Here is a 20,705-nt window from a genome sequence, read left to right as displayed (position 1 = left end):
TTCTGATTCCGAAATGTTGCTATTTTTCTTATACCCATGTGATCACTGGCAGAGCTCAAAGCAGTACAAAAAACCTTACGCTGTTTTTGAGGGATTAAACAGTATAAATACTATATTAAAAGAGACATGGGAGCTTATGTTGGAAGCCGCCTATTGTCTTCAATAGCAGAGAGGTGTGGACAAGGATCCCGGAAGGATGGTCAATCTTGAAGCTCTGAAAGGTCAGAGCCAACCACCCACTGTCTAGTTGAGACAATGATAGCTAAAGCAACCTCCACCTTTTAATCTTATGTAAATCCTTACTGATTGGCTATTACTGGAATTGCCTGCCTAGAGCTATGGGTGGATCCCATCCTATCTAATAAAAGAGTAATATGCAAATTAACCAGCACTCCGCTACACCCACAAGCCACACCCACCAGCCAATCAGGAGCGAATATGCAAATAAACCCAACCAAGATGGCTACGGCAACAGAGAGCAGGAGGGAGGCTTGGGTTTCCCCGGCAATGGAGGAAGCCAAGCTTTCCGCCTGCCCTTGCCCGCCTAGGCCTCCACTCAAGGCTACAAAGTTTCAATGGTAGAAGATACATAAACCCAAACAGAAATGGCGGCAGCCACGGAGCTGGAAAGAGCAGGAGGCTAGGGTTGCCCGCGGCGATGGAGGAAGCCAAGCTTCTGCAGCCCTGGCGGGCCCAGGCCTCCGCTTAAGGCTACAAAGTTTCAATTATAGAAGATACATAAGTCCCAAGAGAAATGGCTGCCGCCACGGAGCAAGTAGAAGGCTTGGCTCTGCTCCAGGCTACAAAGTTTCAATTGTAGAAGATAAATAAACCCCAGATACCAGGGCCTCGGCTTGGGTTGCCAGGGGGGCATGGCACAGGCCCCTCGCCCAGGGCGCCCCACACCCCAAGGGAACCCCCACCCTGATCTGGGACACGCTTCAGGGCAAACCAGCTGGCCCCCACCCATGCACCAGGCCTCTATCCTATCTAATAAAAGAGTAATATGCAGATTGACCATCACTCCAACACACAAGATGGCTGCCCCCATGTGGTCAAAGATACTGCCCCCATTTGGACACAAGATGGCCAGAAGGGAGGGCAGTTGGGAGGGACCAGGTCTCCAAGGGAGGACAGTTGTGGGCAATCAGGCCAGCAGGGGAGGGCAGTTAGGGGTGACCCGGCTGGCAGAGGAGGTAAGTTGAAGGCAACCAGGCCTGCAGGGAAGGGCAGTTGGGAGGGACCCAGGCTGCAGGGGAGGGCAGTTGGTGGGGTACCAGGCCTGCAGGGGAGGGCAGTTAGGGGTGACCAGGCCTGCAGGGGAGGGCAATAGGGGCAAACAGGCTGGCAGGGGAGCAGTTAGGTATCAATCAGGCTGGCAGGGGAGTGGTTAGGGGGTGATCAGGCTGTCAGGCAGAAGCAGTTAGGGGCAATCAGAAAGGCAGGCAGGCGAGCAGTTGGGAGCCAGCAGTAGTGGATTATGAGAGGGATGTCCGACGGGCAGTCAGACATCCCTCAAGGGGTCCCAGATTGGAGAGGGTGCAGGCTGGGCTGAGGGACACCCCCCACCCCGTACACGAATTTCGTGCACCAGGCCTCTAGTAGTCTTAATAAAAGGGATAGCAAGGCCAGAGTGGGGTGGAGTCCTTCCCCTTGAGTTGGGCTCCCGCCTGGCCCCCAATATTTCCAAATTAATATTTTCTAGTCTCTTTCATTTGCATGCAGCCTCCTCCAGAGCCCGAACCCTGAACCATGCGGGACGTGAAAGGGGTTCACTACAAACTGGCGCCCAAATGTGGGGCACTACAAACTGGCACCTTCGACATGGGACCTCTGGAGGGGATATTTTCACCTAGAGCGAAGAAAGGAAGACTAGACCGAAAAGGTGGGGGAAAAAATACACCGAAAAGGTGGGGAAAAGATCACCATATGGGTGAGGGAAATTCACTGCATGCAAAGCCCAGGATCAGCTGCAGAAGTCGCGATCTGTAAGTAGGGTGGGAACGTCTTTTTCAGCCAGGCTAATGGGGCAGAATTAGGTTATAAAGTAAACTTTATTATAGACTTTTGGTTTGCATGCTTAAAGAATGTGGTTTCTTGTTCAAATTAAAATCTTAATTTGTGCCGAAACCGGTTTGGCTCCGTGGATAGAGCGTCGGCCTGGGGACTCAAGGGTCCCAGGTTCGATTCCGGTCAAGGGCATGTACCTTGGTTGCGGGCGCATCCCCAGTAGGTGGTGTGCAGGAGGCAGCTGATCGATGTTTCTCTCTCATCAATGTTTCTAGCTCTCTATCCCTCTCCCTTCCTCTCTGTGAAATATCAATAAAATATAAAAAAAAAAAGAATACACTTATTAAAAATAAAATAAAATAAAATAAAATAAATAAAATAAAATAAAATCTTAATTTGTATTTGGAATCTAAAATCTGTAGTAAGAAATGAAACTCTGCTGCTGAAACCACCTCTGGTGGGGAGAAATTCAAAGGTGGCAGGAGAGGGCAGGGTTATCCGCTCTCCCGCAATGAGATTACTTAAAAGTTTTGCTTAAAAATTATAGAAGAACTTTCTGGGAAATGCAAATTTTGGCAAAGATAAGCTTGGGTGCTAGTAATTACTTCGGAAAGCAAAAAAGAAAGAAAAAATTTAAGATCTGTCTTTATCTATTTAAGCATGAAAAGATACGCAGCCAGATCTGTTACTGAAAACTTCCCCCAGAGCAAGCAGGATGTGGGGGAAGGGAGACACATGGCAATCCAATATGGAGGGCCACTCTCCCAGTATGCTAATTTAAAGTCTCCTTTCTCGCCATGAAAAAGTTTTAAAAATTTAGAAATGTGCCTGTGATATCTGTGCACTTGTAAAGGGAAAAGCTAGTTTGGGACAAAATGTGCGCACGGTCTGATTTCGGATATTAGATAAAGTCTTGAGCTGGACTTGACTCTTTACAAGGGCTACAGAAATGAAAACCCAAGACTGTTTTTTTCCTGAGAAAAATGGTGGATTTGACCAAAAGGAAAGAACACAGGCTAGTTCCAGCAACAGGATTCGCATTTCCATAATAAAGAGTGGTTTTTAAAATGCTAATGAAGGGTGTTAAAAAGTTAATTTTAAGGCCTTCAAGAAAATAAGTGAATTGTGTTACAAAAGAATTTATCCAAAGAAAATGCCTTAAAATAATTGGAATTGGATTTAAATCTCAAAAAATTGTTGGAAAATATATTATAAAGATCAAGTAGCCCAGATAAAGAGTGGCTACGCCCTTTGTTAATGGAGGAAGGGATAGACGCCCTTCCCCCAGAAGAACAGATAATTCAGTTTCCCACCAGCAGCCATCTTTAAAGAATGTTACAATTTTTGCATTTGAATATCTACAGGCTTGCTACTCAATTTCCCCAGGCAGAGAATAAAATCATGGTCGTTTTAAGATCAACTGGTTAAGCCCTTGTGGAACTTATTTTGCCATCCAGAAATGTGGGTTATGGCAGCTTAAAATTTTGGAAGTTTGCTTCCTCATGAGAAAAACCTAGAGGACAGAATTGAAGCTATTGATTGATTATGTCCTATATTTTTGAAATTTATTCTTAAAAATGTAAAGTGTTATTAATCTAGGAACTGCTAAATATTTGACTTGCCAGCTCTAAATGTTTAAAGACTGAAATTAAATTAAATTGGGAGAAATTATATAGTGGTAATTAAATGCCTACAGTATAGAAATTTAAAATATGTTTTCTCTAATAATTAGGAATTTAAAATATGTTGTTTGTTGGTCTAATTAAATAATTAAATAAGAAGGATTAATTCTGTGATCCCAACCAAATTTTGAATAACCAATTTAAATTTAATTGATATCTTAAGATAATTATAAAAAAGTATATAATCTTTAAATCATATATAGATATTTGTTTGAACGTTTTTTCCAAGTTAAACTTCAAGGCTGTAACTGAGGGATAATAAATTTGGGAACATTTTCACGGGCCCTGAAATGTTTTCAAGAAGGTATTCTCTCTTCTTAAAGGAAATATTTTGAATTTAACCGATCTAATATACTTGAAATTGCATGGAAAGCTTTATTAAATAAAAATTAATAACTATATTTTACTTATAAATGTTATGAAGGTTTTGGCCTCTACGGAGGGCAAAATGTTTCTTAAGATCCAACAACGGAAAGTTAGAATGACAAAAAGCTCATAGCCGCCTGCATTTTTAATTAGGCTGAAGGTGGGGCCGCTTTTGTGCCTTGTGAATCAGACGTAAACATTTACTAAATTTGCTTTGCTTTGCTTTGCTTTTTAATTAAAGATACCTACTTAAATTATAAACAATTAAATTCTAATAAAGTCACTAGAAACAGCTAGTGAGATTTCTGTTTGTCTGCAGTGTAGTTTTGGCTTTAATAGTTTATACAGTCACCATGAGGACTGCCTGCCTTTGGCAAGCCGCCATGATGGCCACATGGCTTGCGGCTCCCTTGGGGGCCGCCATCCTGAAACAGCAAAGGCCAACCCCTCTCTTTGAATAAAGTTACTGAGACCTCCCATGATCCCTCTATATATGCTAATTAGCCAAAGGGGATACTCTTTAAAAATAAAGTTCTAGCTTAATAAAAAGGAAAAATTTAAAAATTTTGAAATCTCTTTCACTGATATTTACAGGGTAAACTAAGATTGTTGTTAGAGTATTAAATCTGACAGTAAAATAGTAGTCTTAAAGAAAGACTAAGAGTTTTAAGTGAAACTCTCCGTAGCCTGAAAACTATTTTGGAAGGAAATAGGTTTCCTTCAAACATCTGAAGAACTGTAATTGAAAGTCAGTAAGTTTGGCCTCATAAACTGAAATAAATAATTTGTGTTTTTGTCTCTCTGACAAAGCTAATGTAAAGTTACTCAAAGACTAATTGTGGAAGTTTAATTAATGTCATTTATTGTCCATAATCTAGGACAAGCGAAGTTAAAAAATAAACCTTATTTTAGATTAATTTAAATTGGCTAATTGAAATGAATGAATATTCAAAAATAAAAACTTAATTGTACTGGACAAAAACCTGTTCCTAAAGTATTAAATAAAAATTTTTTATTGCCGAAACCGGTTTGGTTCAGTGGATAGAGCGTTGGCCTGCGACTGAAGGTCCCGGGTTCGATTCCGGTCAAGGGCATGTACCTTGGTTGCGGGCACATCCTCAGTGGGAGGTGTGCAGGAGGCAGCTGATCGATGTTTCTCTCTCATCGATGTTTCTAGCTCTCTATCCCTCTCCCTTCCTCTCTGTAAAATATCAATAAAAAAATATATTTAAAAAAAAAAAAAAAGAAAAAGAAAAATTTTTTATTGATAGTTCATCTCATAGTAAAATTGCCTAACATGCAATGAATCCAAAGCAGTCATATTTTTGTGCAAAAAATTAAAGTTAAAAGTTATCAAGACTGCATTATAAAAATTTCCAAAAGCCTCCTAATATTTAAATAAAAAAGGGGGGGATAGTGGAAAAATATGTGGAGAAATAATATCCTGTAAGTAAATTACATCAAGAAAATTTACTTTGAAGGTTATTTTTCATTTGTAATACTGATAGCAAGACACCCATGAAAAATCACATGGTGTCAAAATAAGCCAAAGGAAAATTGGGCAAAAAATGAAAAAGGATCCCAAGTCTAATTTATAGAAAAGATTCCTTTATTAACCTTTGGTCAAGAATATGTTTGTATATTTCCAGAAAACTACAAGCCCATGTGGATTCCTGCAACAACGGATCCCAGAGAAGAGCTGACCGGATTGCTCCAGCCATGAAGACAAGAGCTCTAGAAGATGGTGAAGACGCCTTGCTATGCTAGCAGTCAGCAGCTGTGCGTCACTGCAGGTTGCCCAGGACCAAACCAGAGAGGGTCGGACCTTCATTGCCACTGTTCACCCACCATCTAGAACTAGCATATCATTGCTAACATGTACACATAAGGAACTGTTGGACATTGAAATTGGGACTCAAAACTATTGGACATTGAAATTGGGACTCAAAAAAACTGTTGGCCCAGAAAGAAACTTACAACAGACTGATTCATTTGCCTCTCAGCATAACCATTATTGCTTGTCTCATTTTTCTTCTCATATGTTTATTTCTAGTCTGCAGATGCAAGAATTTTTAAGGAAAAAAAACAGGATATGTTGGAAGCCGCCCATTGCCTTCACTAGCAGAGAGGTGTGGACAAGGAACCCCGAAGGCTGGTCAACCTTGAAGCTCTGAAAGGTCAGAGCCAACCACCCACTGTCTAGTTGAGACAATGATAGCTAAAGCAACCTCCACCTTTTAATTTTACGTAAATCCTTGCTGATTGGCTATTACTGGAATTGCCTGCCTAGAGTTATGGGTGGATCCCATAGGCTTAATAAAAGGGATCACTAGGCTGGAGCAAAGCAGAGTCCTTCCCCTTGAGTTGGGCTCCCGCCTGGCCCCCAATATTTCCAAATTAATATTTTCTAGTCTCTTCCATTTGCGTGCGGCCTCCTCCAGAGCCCAAACCCTGAACCTGAACCCTGAACCACGCGGGACGTGAAAGGGGTTCACTACAAGGCAATAAAAAATGTATATTAATTTCCTGCTACACCAGCTAGAACAGTGCTTCTCAAACTCTGTGATGAAGAACCAGTCTCTCCTCCCCTCTCCCCGGCCACCGCAATCCACTGGGGAAGAGATTTTTGTTAAATGCAATGAAATGTCACAACAATGTCAAATTGCCATAACAGTTTTAAAAGCTTATTCTTATTTCTGTAGTTATCTTCCATAGACCCCACATTTTGAGTAGTGCTATACTAGAAGACCAGAGGCCAAATTAATACTTAGTTTGACAGTTGACCCTATGTTGATAACTACTGAATCTGAATGAAGAGTACATAGGACCTATTTTATTCTCTTATATTCTACTAGAGGCCTGGTGCATGAAAATTCATGCACTGGAGGGGGGGGTCCCTCAGCCTGACCTGCCCCCTCTCACAGTCCGGGAGCCCTCGGGGGCGGGGGGGAGGCAACGCCCCCATCACACCTCTGCTGCTGCCACTGCCAGCAGCGCAAGCCTCGGCTGGCCCTGGTGACCTGAGCCTCGGGTGGCCCTGCATGACTGTGCCTCAGGCACCAGCTGGGAAGCCGCCATCTGAGGCTTGCCAGCACCTCAGGCCATTCCTGAGTGGCTGGGCAGCTGCCATCCGAGGTTTGCCTGCACCTTGGGCCAGCCCTGGGTGGCTGGGGGGCTGATGGGACTGGGGGACACTGGAGGCAGGTGCGCGGAGCTGTGCGCCTGCCACCCTGGCGGGGCTGAGGGGATTGGGCGCCACCATCTTTGAGGGCGTGGCAGTCAATTAGCATATTCCCTTATTGGCTGTGGGCGCCGCCATCTTTGTGAGGGCATGATGGTCAATTAGCACATTCCCTCTTTATTAGATAGGATTCTCATGTAACAAAAAGCTAAAACAAAACAAAAAATGAGAGAGAGAGAATAGCCTAATGTTGGCTAATCATAGTATTATTTACTTAGGAGTCATATTTTGGTATTTGTACCCTCAGTCCTTCTCAGCACTAGTGGATACATAGTGAAGAGGATTTAGCTAAGGAGATATGTCTAAACCCTAGGTTCCTTTTGAGTACAGGTTAGTCCTGCTGAAGGTTAAGGGATGACTGGGATGATGATTCTCACCCAATACATCCCCTATATCTTAATGAATTCCATGAACATCCTAAATAGATTCATTTCAATTTACAATAAATTAAACAGCAAATTAAAGAACACAATTAGGAATCACCCTTTACCCAGGCAACAAACTAAAGTCACAGAATTCCTTGTGACATTTTTTAAGAGTAAGGGTGACTCCAGAATCAACCAGTCTCATCACCACTTAAATTTCAATCTTCTTTATATAACAAAATAAATGTTATGGCTTTACCTGGCATGCATGTGGCTTTACACCAGTGTGCTTTAACATATGTATTCGAAGAGAATATAATTTAGGTAATGTCCTTCCACATATGGAACATATAAATTCTCGTTTGGTCCTGCCCTTCTCAGACGATGTTCCTGATGCCTCATTAGATGTGAAATTGGATGATGATGAAGAGGGTGCAACTTTTCTGGTATGTCGAATAAGGTGTGCTCTCAAGGAGGCACTGTACTGAAACTGTTTCTTACACAGCTAAAAGAAAAAGTAAACAAAATTCTGTCTGAATGTAATTTCATTACAAATGTTAAGTGAAACTTGACTCATATGTCAACTTCACATTTCTATGTTACAATTACATAAATCAATAAACACACAGACTATGTAAAAGTCAATATGCTATAGGTACCAGATTATAAAGATGAAAAGGGTAAGGCCAGCCTCTACTCTGGAGAGATTTATAATCTAACCGCAGAAACAGGATATGTAAATAAAGGTAAAATATTTAAGGAGTAATACAAATAATAAAGGCCTCATTGAGGAGGCTAGGTCTGTCTTGAAGAAATTGTAGGACAGAGACAAAGACTGAAGAATGCTATCATTATAGAAGTATTAATAGTTGTTAGGTAGAGCAAAAACAGGGGTTTGAAAAAGTAGAAAAATAAAACTGTGATGGTCGTTGAATATTATCCAGTAGTTACTGGGAATTCATGAAATCAAAGTTATATATACTCACCATTTATGAAACTTATTTTTTAAGCATTTGAAAATAAAATATACTTCTTTATTTATTTTAGAGAAGAAGGAAGAGGGAGGGAGGGAGAGAGACATCAATGATGAGAGAGAATCACTGATCGGCTGCCTCCATCACATCCCCCACTGAGGATCAAGCCCGCAACCCAGGCATGTGCCCTTGGCCGGAATCGAACCCGGGACCCCTCAGTCCACAGGCCAATGCTCTATCCACTGGGCCAAACCAGCTAGGGCAGCATTGTTTTTTAAAAATATATATTTTTATTGATTTCAGAGAGAAAGAGAGAGGGAGAGAGAGATAGAAGCATCAATGATGAGAGAGAATCGATTGGCTGCCTCCTGCACACCCTGCACTGGGAACCGAGCCCACAACCTGGGCATGTGCTCCTGACCAGAATAGAATCCACGGTCCCTCAGCCTGCAGGTTGACGCTCCATCCACTGAACCAAACTGGCCAGGGTTACAAAATTTATCGTTAAAAAAATAAATAAAACTCGTCTCTTGATCCACTACCTCTTTCACTTGTTTTTTGTTTGTTTACTCTCTCATGATGTTTATCTTTATAACTCCAAGTAACAGTAATAGACGACGACACTCTCCCATACCCCCACACTCCACACATATGCAAATCCTTCACATTATCCTACTCTTTCAATATTATAATTTTTATTAGAACTACTTCAGTGTTTACATTATTTGGATGATGTAAATGTTATTACATATGTTACACTACGATTCTCTTTTTGTTTTCTGTTTTGCTTACTGCTCTGTATTTACTGCTAATTCATCATTAAACCCTTTTGCCAAATGTCTACTGAGAGGAGATTTAAAACACATCATCTTGGATTAACAAAAAACCAAACAAACTAAATAAATATTTAGCCCTAGCCTGTTTAGCTCAGGGTCTGGTCTGCAGACTAAAGGGTTGAAGATTCAATTCTGGTCAAGGTCACGTACTTCGGTTGTAGGCTGATACCTTTTCCCAGTGAGGGTGCATGCAAGAGGCAACCAATTGATGTTTCTCTCTTTCTGTCTCTCCCTCTTCCCCCTCTTTTCCACTCTCTCTCAAAAAAACAAACAAAACCAATGGAAAAAATATCCTCTGGTGAGGGTTAACAAAACACATCACCTTATGGGAGATCTCTAGCTACCAAAGCACTATGCCCTGTCTCCTACACTTGGACTCTAGAATTGCACCTCAAGTTTCCCACGTCTTGCTCATTTTAGTGGAACACCTCTGTCAACAGCTTCCTGAGAAAGGGAGTTTGAGAGGCAAAATGTCTGGAAATGTCCTATTCTACCATCAGAAATAACTGACAGTTTGGCTATAGATTCCAAGTTAGAAATCATATCTCTTTTCTCCACATCCTTATATATGATAAATTGATTGCCTCCATTTCATTTAGCTCTTTTTCTGGAGAGTTCTCCTTTTCTTTCATTCGGGACATGTTTCTTTGTCTCCCCACTTTAGCTGCTTCCCTATGTATTAGGGAGATCTGCTATGACTCCCAGTCTTAGTAGGATGGCTTTAAGTAGTAGGTGTCCTATGGAACCCAGTGGTGTAGTCTCCTTGATAACCCGACCTGGGTGCTCTGATAATGTACTTTGTGTGCACTGTGTGGACCCTCCTGTTATAATTGAGTCTTGACTGTTACTGGCCCTTTTGTGGAATTTTAAAGACACTGTGCCTTTGTTTTCTACTTCTATTGTTGCTGGTGAAAAGCTTGAGGCCATTTTGACTCTTACTTCCTTTCTATGATACTGAGCATCTTTTTTCTGCCTTGCAATTTATAAGATTTTTTTTCATTGTCCCTTGATTCTGAAATTTAAAAAAAAATTTTTTTAAATTGATTTCAGACAAGAAGGGAGAGGGAGAGGGAGAGAGAAACATCAATGATGAGAGAGAATCATTGATCGGCTGCCTCCTGCACACCCCATACTAGGATCAAGCCTGTAATCTGGGCATGTGCCCTGACCAGGAATCGAACCTGACCTCCTGGCTAATAGGTTGATGCTCAACCACTAAGCTACACTAGCTGGGCAATTATGCAATTTTATAATATACTAGAGGACCGGTACACAAAATTCATGCAAATTCGAGCACGGGGGTGGAAGGGGTCCCTCAGCCTGGCCTGCATCCTCTCGCAATCTGGACCCCTCGGGGGATGTTGGGCCTAAACCAGCAGTCAGACATCCCTCTCACAATCCAGGATGCTGCATTCACCAGTTACCATACTTCTCCTACAGGTGAAAGGCATCTTGCTGTTGTATGGGCAGCTTCTTTATTTTTGCTCTGATTATAAAAAGTAGTACATAACATGATCCTTCTGAGGCAGTAGTACCATTTTCCCCACCTTATGGGTGGAAAAACTAAAGCAGAGAGAAGTAACTGACTTTGTCACACAGTTATAAGTGTCAGAATCAGGGATGACCACAAAATGTGCAAGCCAGAGTCCATGCATGTTATCGCTGCATCATCCTGTTTTTTCAGTGTTAGAGTAGCCTTGCCAGGTTTTAATGTTTAAATCTAAGAGACTGTTCCCAATATATAGAGTAGGGTCCTTAGGCCTGGCTGGCGATCAGGGCCATCTGTGGGGTGACCAGTGGGTAGGGCAATTGGAGGGCCCCACTGGCACCTGCCTTGGCTGGCAGCCTAGCACTGCCTGCTGTCCAGCCCCACTCCCCAATCACAGCCGCCAGTCACCTCCCTCTCAGGGGTCAGACGCTCAATGCATTGAGCATCTGACACCTGCTGGTCAGTGCACGTCATAGCGACCGGTCATTCTGCAGTTTGGTCAATTTGCATATTGGGGTTTATTACATAGGATGTTGATATAGGTTTATTTTCATCTATGATTCTGGGCATTCAACCTGTCCTTTTAACAAGAAAACTTCTATACTTAAGCTCTGAAATTTTTCTTTATTGCATCAATGATTTCCTTTACTCCATATTCTTTGTTTGGAATTATGTGGATATTATATACCTTACACCAATCCTCTAAATGTCTCTTACTCCCATTTTGTAACTTGTCTTTTTGCATTATTTTCTGAGAGATTTAGTAAATTCTATTTCCTAACTTTTCTGAGATTTTTATATTATATATTTATTCCTAAAAAGCTCTCCCATTCTCTTAATGTACCCTTTTAAAAAAATATAGTACGTGGCCCTACCTGGTTTGGCTCAGTGGTTAGTGTTGGCCTGCAGACCAAAGGTCCCGGGTTCGATTCTGGTCAAGGGCATGTACCTCGGTTGCAGGCTCCTCCCCAGTCTGGGCCCTGGTTGGGGTACGTGCAGGAGGCAACCAATCAATGTGTTTCTCTCACATTGATATTTCTCTGTCTTTTTCTCTTCCACTCTCTCTAAAAATCAATGGAAAAATATCCTCAGGTGAAGATTAAAAATAAATAAATAAACAAATAAAAATATAGCACCTGGTTATTGTTTCTTTGATGTAACTTTTTCATTTATTTCTGACATCATACTTTGTAATTTTTTGGGGGGGGCAATGAGATTTCATTTTCTTACATTTTTTTTCTTTATTGTTGGCAATATTACAGATGTCCCCTGTTTTCCCTCCTCCACCCAGCACCCCTCACCTCAACCTTCACCACATTGTTATCAGTGTTCATGGGCTATGTATATATGTCCTTTGGCTAATCGCTTGCATAATTTACACTTCCATAAATATTCTGTAACCACAAATTTGTACTTATAAATCCCTTCACCTTTTCACCCAGGCTCCCCTTCTTTTTAAGGAATCTTTAGCCTAGCCGGCATGGCTCAGTGGTTGAGTCAACCTAGGACACAAGAAACATGCATGGGTTGTGGGCTCGATCACCAGTGGGGCATGCAGGAGGCAGCTGATCAATGCTTCTCTCTCATCATTGATATTTCTATCTCTCTCTCCCTTCCTCTCTGAAATAAATAAAAAATATATTAAAAATAAAGAAGACCCTTTAACATTTCATATAATAGTAGTTTGGCGGGTGATCAACTCCTTTAGCTTTTTCTTGTCTGAGAAGCTCTGTGTATGTCCTCAATTCTAAATGATAGCTTTCCTGGGTAATCTTGGTTGTAATTCCTTGATTTTCTTCACTTTGAATATTTCTTGACAGTCCCTTCTGGCCTGCAATGTTTATGCTGAGAAATCTGCTGACAGGCATATAGGGAAGCTCCCTTGTAGGTAACTAACTGCTTATCTCTTGCTGCTTTTAAGATTCTCTCTTTGGTCCACCTGGTCTGGCACCGCAGTTGAGCACTGACCCAGGAACCACATTTCCATTTCTGGTCAAATCACACACCCAGGTGTAGGCTTGATCCCCAGTAGGGGACGTGCAGGCGGCAACTGATCAATGTTTCCCTCTCATCGATGTTTCTATCCATCTCCCTTTCTCTCTCTAAAATATTCAATAAAAACATTTTAAAAAAAACAACTTAGCTCTAAAAAAAAAATTCTTAATCTTCTGCATTTTACTTTTGTATCTTGGTGTGGGTCACTTTGGGTTCATCTTGTTTGGGACTCTCTGTACTACCTGGACTTGTATGTCTATTTCCTTCACCAGGTTAGGGAAGTTTCCTATCATTTTTTTCAAATAGATATTCAATTTCTTGTTCTCTTTCTCCTTCTGGCACCCCCATGATGAAAATGTCGATGTGCCTGAAGTTGTCCCAGACGTTTGTTACGCTATCTTCATATTTCTGGAATCTTTTTTTTGCTGTTCCGATTGGGTGTTTTTTGCTTCTGTGTGTTCCAAATCACTGACTTGATTCTCACTGTCATCTAACCTACTATTGATTCCTTGTAAATTGTTCTTCATTTCAGTTATGTATCCTTCATTTCTGACTGGTTCTTTTTTATAGTTTCTATGTCCTTTTTCATGCTGTTGAAGTTCTATGTCCTTAGAAATTCTAAGTTCCTTGAGCATCATTATAACCGTATTTTAAAAACTCTGTATCTGGTAGTTTTCTTGCCTCCATTTCATTTAGTTCTTCTTTGGGAGATTTTTCCTATTTTCATTTGGGACCTATTTCTTTTTCTCCTTACTATGGATGTTTCCCTATGTTTGTTTCTATTTATTAGGTAGAGCTGCTATATCTCCTATACTTAGAATGGCCTTGTATAGTAAGCATCCTCCAGTCACCTGAGTTGGGTGCTCCAAGTGTGCCCCTCTGTGGGCTGTGTGCATTGCCCCATTATAATTGAGCTTTGAGGAGAAAGAAGATGGCTGCCGACGGAAAGGCAGACTGCAAGATAGAGTGTGAGTGAGAAAACAAAGGGAGAGTGTGTGGGTGCACGGGGAGTGTTTGTTGGTGAGTTGAGGGACAGCTATACTCCAGGAGATGATGGGGCACTGCTGGACGGGGCAACCCTGACCAGGCAGCCCCCACTGCTGCTGGGTTCCCTCCTGGAGGGACCGGCTCAGACCCAGAGATCGAGCCATCTTGAAGAGGAAAGTGGATGTTATCAGAAGCCTGAAAAGACCGGGGAATCTACAACTATAGCACCCACCGAAAAGCTGCGAACCCGAGAACACTCGTCCCCAAGTGGCACAAGCACGCGGATTCAGAGGAGCTCTACACTCCCTAATGGAAAGGTCAGATTTCGCCTGGGATAAGAGAGAGAACTACATAACCAGACACCCGGAGAAGAGAGATCATGGGGAGATAAAGAAACAGCCCACATATGAAAGAAAAGCAGGCATCACCAGAAAAGTAAGTAAACGAAATGGAGGCAAGCAATCTGTCAGAGAAATGGTCATAAGGTGGCTGAAAAGAATGGAAGACAAATTAGACAATATGTATAAGAACCAAGACAAAATGAAGAAGAACCAAGAAGAAATGAAAAATGGCATTGCTGCTGTAAAGAACTTAATAGAAAGCATCAAGAGTAGACTAGAAGAAGCAGAGGACTGCATCAGTGAGCTAGAAGACAAGGAAGGAAAAAATACCCAGGTAAAGCAGCTTCTAGAAAAATAAATTAAAAAGCAGGAGGAGAGCCTAAGGGAACTTTGGGACAACACGAAACAAAACAACATCCGCATAATAGGGGTTCCAGAAGGAGAGGAAACTGAGCAAGGAATAGAAAACCTGTTCCAAGAAATAATGACAGAAAACTTCCCTGATATAGGGAAGAAAAAACCCACACAAATCCAAGAAGCTCTCAGAGTCACAAGCAAAATGAACCCCAAAAGACTGATGCCAAGGCACATTATAATTAAATTGGAAAACACCAACGACAAAAGAAGAATCTTAAAAGCAGCCAGAGAGAGACAAAAAGTTACCTACAAAGGATCCCCCATCAGACTAGCGACTGATTTCTCAACAGAAACACATTAGGAAAGAAGGGAATGGAATGAAATATAAGTCATGCAAAGGAAGGGTCTGAATCCAAGAATACTGTACCCAGCAAGGCTATCAATCAAAATTGAAGGTGAAATCAGGAACTTCACATACAAAAAAGGACTAAGGGAATTTATTACCACCAAACCAGCAATGCAAGAAATGCTAAAGGGTCTGCTGTAAAAAAATAATAAATAAATAAAAATAAAGAAATAGGAAGTGAAGAAGGAACAAAGGGGTAAAGAATAAAAATGAAAACGAGTACCTATCAATAATAACTTTAAATGTAAATGGATTAAATGCCCCAATCAAAAGACATAGGGTAACAGATTGGATAAGAAAACACGACCCATATATCTGCTGTCTACAAGAAACCCACCTCAGAAAAAAAGACACACACAGACTGCAGGTGAAGAGATGGAAAAAGGTCTTCGAGGCGAATGGAAAAAAAAAAAGTGGGGGTAGCAATATTTATATCTGAAAAATTAGACCTCAAAGTGAAGGACATAAAAAGAGGTAAGGAAGGCCACTTCATAATAATAAAGGGAGCAATCCAACAAGAAGAAATAACTCTGGTAAACATATATGCACCCAATACAGGAGCACCCAAATACATAAAAAAAACTCCTGGAGGATATCAAGGGAGAGATTGACAGCAATACAATCATAGTAGGAGACTTTAATACCCCACTATCACCATTGGACAAATCCTCTAAACAAAAATCAGCAAAGAAACATCAATCCTAAATGACTCACTAGACCAGATGGAATTAATTGACATCTTCAGAACATTTCACCTCAAAGCCACAGAATATACATTCTTCTCAAGTGCACATGGGTCATTTTCAAAGATAGACCATATATTGGGTCACAGGGAGTCTCTTCAAATTCAGGAAGATAGAAATCATATCAAGCATCTTCTCAGATCACAGTGGCATAAAACTGGAAATCAACTACAATAAAAACAATCCAAAAAAATTAAACACATGGAGACTAAATAGCATGCTATTAAACAATGACTAGGTTACCAGAAAGATCAAGGAAGAAATAAAAAACATCATGGCAAAAATCGAAAATGAAAACACAACAATCCAAAATCTACGGGACACAGCGAAAGCAGTCTTGAGAAGGAAGTTCATAGCTCTACAAGCCTACTGCATAAAACAAGAAACAATGGTAATAAATTACCTAACCCTACAACTCAAAGAGTTAGAGAGCAACAAGAAAAGCCCAGTGAAGCAGAAGGAAGGAAATAATAAAGATCAGAGCGGAGATAAACGACACAGAGACAAAAAAAAAAAAAAAAAAACCCACAATAAAAAAGATCAACAAAACCAGGAGCTGGTTTTTTGGTTTGTTTGTTTGTTTTTAAAATATATTTTATTGATATTTCACAGAGAGGAAGGGAGAGGGATAGAGAGCTAGAAACATTGATGAGAGAGAGACATCGATCAGCTGCCTCCTGCACACCCCCCACTGGGGATGTGCCCGCAACCAAGGTACATGCCCTTGACCGGAATCGAACCCGGGACCCTTCAGTCCACAGGCCGACGCTCTATCCACTGAGCCTAACCAGTTTTGGCCAGGAGCTGGTTTTTTGAAAGGATAAACAAGATTGATGAACCTCTAGCAAGGCTCACCAAGAAGCAAAGAGAGAGGACCCAAATAAACAAAATCAGAAATGAAAGAGGAAAAATAACAACAGACCCCACAGAAATACAAAGGATTGTTTAAAAAAATACTATGAACAACTCTATTCCAACAAACTAGAAAACCTGGAGGAAATGGACATATTCCTAGAAAAATATAACCTTCCAAAACTCAATCAGGAAGAATCTAAACATCTCAATAGGCCAATAACTATGGAAGAAATTGAAGCAGTTATCAAAAAGCTTCCAGCAAACAAAAGCCCGGGGCCAGACGGCTTCACAGGGGAGTTTTACCAAACATTCAAAGAATAACTAAAACCTATCCTCCTCAAACTATTCCAAAAAATTCAAGAGGAAGGAACGCTTCTAAGCTCATTCTATGAAGCCAGCATCACCCTAGTACCAAAACCAGATAAAGACAACACAATGAAAGAGAATTACAGGCCAATATCCCTCATGAACATAGATGCCAAAATCCTCAACAAAATTCTAGCAAATCGGATCCAGCAGTACATCAGAAAGATCATACACCATGACCAAGTAGGATTTATCCCAGGGATGCAAGGATGGTACAATATCCGCAAATCAATAAACGTGATACATCACATAAACAAATTGAGAGATAAAAATCACATAGTCATATCAATTGATGCACAAAAAGCATTTGACAAAATCCAACACACTTTCTTGATAAAAACTCTCAGCAACGTGGAAATAGAAGGATCATACCTCAACATAATAAAAGCTATATAATGCCAAAACTGGTTTGGCTCAGTGGATAGAGCATCGGCCTGCGGACTGAAGGGTCCCAGGTTCGATTCCGGTCAGGGGCATGTAGCTTGGTTGCGGGCACATCCCCAGTGGGAGGTGTGCGGGGGGCAGCTGATCGGTGTTTCTCTCTCATCGATGTTTCTAGCTCTCTATCCCTCTCCCTTCCTCTCTGTAAAAAATCAATAAAGTATATTTTTAAAAAATAATAATAAAAATAAAAGCTATATAAGATAAACCCACAGCCAACATCATACTCAATGGGCAAAAACTAAAACCATTTCCCCTAAGAACAGGAACAAGACAGGGATGCCTACTCTCACCACTCCTGTTCAACATAGTACTGGAAGTATTAGCCATTGTGATTAGACAAGAAGAAGAAATAAAAGGCATCCAAATTGGAAAAGAAGAAGTAAAACTGTCCTTATTTGCAGATGAAATGATACTGTACATAAAAAACCCGAAAGACTCCATCAAAAAACTATTAGACTTAATAAATGAATTCGACAATGTAGCAGGATACAAAATTAACGCCAAGAAATCCAAGGCATTTCTATACACCAATAGGGACTTACAGAAAGAGAGGCTAAAAAAGCAATCCCATTTACCATAGCACCAAAAAAATTAAGGTACCTAGGAATAAAATTAACTAAGCAGGTAAAAGACCTATACGCGGAAAAGTACAGGACACTGAAAAAAGAAATAGAGGAAGACGTAAACAGATGGAAGAACATACCATGTTCATGGATTGTTAGAATCAACATCATTAAAATGTCCATACTACCCAAAGCAATCTATAGATTCAATGCACTCCCCATTAAAATACCAATGGCATATTTCACAGACCTAGAAAGAACTCTCCAAAAATTCATCTGGAATAAAAAAAGACCCCGAATAGCCACAGCAATCCTGAGAAAGAAGAACAAAGTAGGTGGGATCTCAATACCAGATTTCAAGCTGTATTACAAAGCCACTGTTCTCAAAACAGCCTGGTACTGGCACAAGAACAGACATATAGACCAATGGAATAGAATAGACAACCCAGATATTGACCCAAACCACTATGCTCAATTAATATTTGACAAAGGAGGCATGAACATACAATGGAGCCAAGACAGTCTCTTCAGTAAATGGTGTTGCGAAAATTGGACAGATACATGCAAAAAAATGAAACTAGATCACCAACTTACACCATACACAAAAATAAACTCAAAATGGATAAAGGACTTAAAACATAAGACAGGAAACCATAAAAATACTAGAGGAATCCACAGGCAGAGAAATCTGAGATATATGACGAAGCAATTTCTTCACCGATAGCACTCCTAGGGCAATGGAAACTAAAGAGAAAATAAACAAATGGGACTACATCAAAATAAAAAGCTTTTGCATAGCAAAAGAAACCATCAACAAAACAACAAGAAAGCCCACTGTATGGGAGAACATATTTGCAAGTGTTATCACTGATAAAGGTTTAATCTCTAACATCTACAGGCAACTTATACAACTTAATAAAAGGAAGATAAATGATCCAATAAAAAAATGGGCAACAGACCTAAATAGAATCTTTTCAAAAGAAGACAGAAGGAAGGCCAAGAGTCATATGAAAACATGCTCAAAGTCACTAATTATCCGAGAGATGCAAATCAAAATGACAATGTGGTACCATCTCACACCTGTCAGAATGGCAATCATCAACAAATCAACAAACGACAAATGCTGGCGAGGATGCAGAGAAAAAGGAAAAACTCGTGCACTGCTGGTGGGAATGCAGACTGGTGCAGCCACTGTGGAGAAGGTATGGAGTTTCCTCAAAAAACTAAAAATAGCACTCCCATTTGACCCAGTAATCCCACTTCTAGGACTATATCCCAAGAAACTAGAAACACCAATCAGAAAGGATATATGCACCCCTATGTTCACAGCAGCACAATTCACCATAGCTAAGATTTGGAAACAGCCTAAATGTCCATCAGCAGATGAGTGGATTAGAAAACTATGGTACATCTACACAATGGAATACTACGCTGCTATAAAAAAGAAGGAATTCTTACCATTTGCAGTAGCATGGATGGACCTGGAGAGCATTATGTTAAGTGAAATAAGCCACGCAATGAAAGAAAAATACCACATGATCTCACTCATTTATAGAAAATAAAGAACATTATAACCTGATGAACAAAAGGATAGACACAGAGGCATTCAAGCACCGAACAGACTATCAAATTACAGAGGGAAGGCTGGGGAGTGTTGAGGAGGAGGGGAAAGAGATCAACCAAAGGACTTGTATGCACAACCAATGGACACAAGACACGGGGCGGGGTGGGTGGGATGAGGGCATGCGACAGGGGGTAGGGGAGGCTGGGGGAAGGTCAATGGGGAAAAAAAAAGGAGATATATGTACTGCTATATGCAATACTTTAAACAATAAAAAAAAATAAATTAAAAAAAATAATTGAACTTTGATTGCTGTTTGCATCACTGGGAGGGAATGACCCCCAGGACAATAGTGAGGACTAGCTTAGAGTACAGTGAGGGAGCTGCTGTGCACAAGTCAACCTTACAGAGCAGGAGTTGCTTCAGTAGGGCTTTGGTGCTCACTGATTCCCCACTTTGAGTGTGTCTTTCATGGAGGTGGTACGGTTATAATCTGATATGGTCTGAAGCTGTCCAACAAATGTACTGGCTGTGGTGCTAAGTCAACCATCATCTATGCCCTGCCTGGGGCATAGCTACAGAGAGATCTGCAGATGGCTGCTACTTATGTTTGCCTTGGAGATGCCCAAGAGAGACCAAACTGTGAACCAAGGCAGGCTGCAGCTAGTGATGGCCCTGTGGCACTTAGCAAGAGGCATGGACTATGTAGAGACTGCTTGAGAGTTTTAAGGAAAGTCTAGAGCAGGAGGCAAGAGAGGTCAATTGTATGAAAAAGCCACTGGAAATGGCTTAGATGGGCCTGAAGGTTAAGTGAAGGGGGTCTCGACAATCACCAGGGCAGGGCAAACAGTGTGAGCCAGGTTGATGGAGTCTCAGATATGATGCCTATCTGTCAGCTCTATGGGTATGGGTGTCTCAGAAAAGTAACAATGGACTCTACCAATACTTTTGTCTGACAGAAAACTCTCACCCTGGTGCCAAAAAAGAAAAATAAGTTCCTCCCTGTATATCCCTGGTTCCTTTCTAGCTGTTGCCCCAGCACTGGAGTTTAGAGAAAGTGAGTCTGAGTTCAGGCCCTTTAAGAAGACTGCCTGGGATTCTGGCAGCCCTCCATTTCACTCAGC

The 20,705-nt window shown here is 41.0% G+C and overlaps 1 protein-coding gene across 1 annotated transcript in view; it reads right to left on the bottom strand.

Annotated features, from left to right (window-relative positions):
- ZBTB11 (zinc finger and BTB domain containing 11) overlaps positions 1 to 20,705 on the bottom strand; it is a 58,173-nt gene that overhangs the window by 12,086 nt on the left and 25,382 nt on the right. Inside the window, exon 6 of the mRNA XM_080655693.1 lies at positions 7,924 to 8,169. Within this exon, the coding sequence (XP_080511819.1) occupies positions 7,924 to 8,169 (246 nt within the window). The remainder of the gene's footprint in view (positions 1 to 7,923; positions 8,170 to 20,705) is intronic.

Source organism: Plecotus auritus (assembly GCF_963455305.1).
Source record: "Plecotus auritus genome assembly, chromosome: 2".
Taxonomy (NCBI): domain Eukaryota; kingdom Metazoa; phylum Chordata; class Mammalia; order Chiroptera; family Vespertilionidae; genus Plecotus; species Plecotus auritus.
The sequence above is the reverse complement of the archived record's forward strand: the minus strand, read 5'-3'. Positions and strand labels throughout refer to the sequence as shown.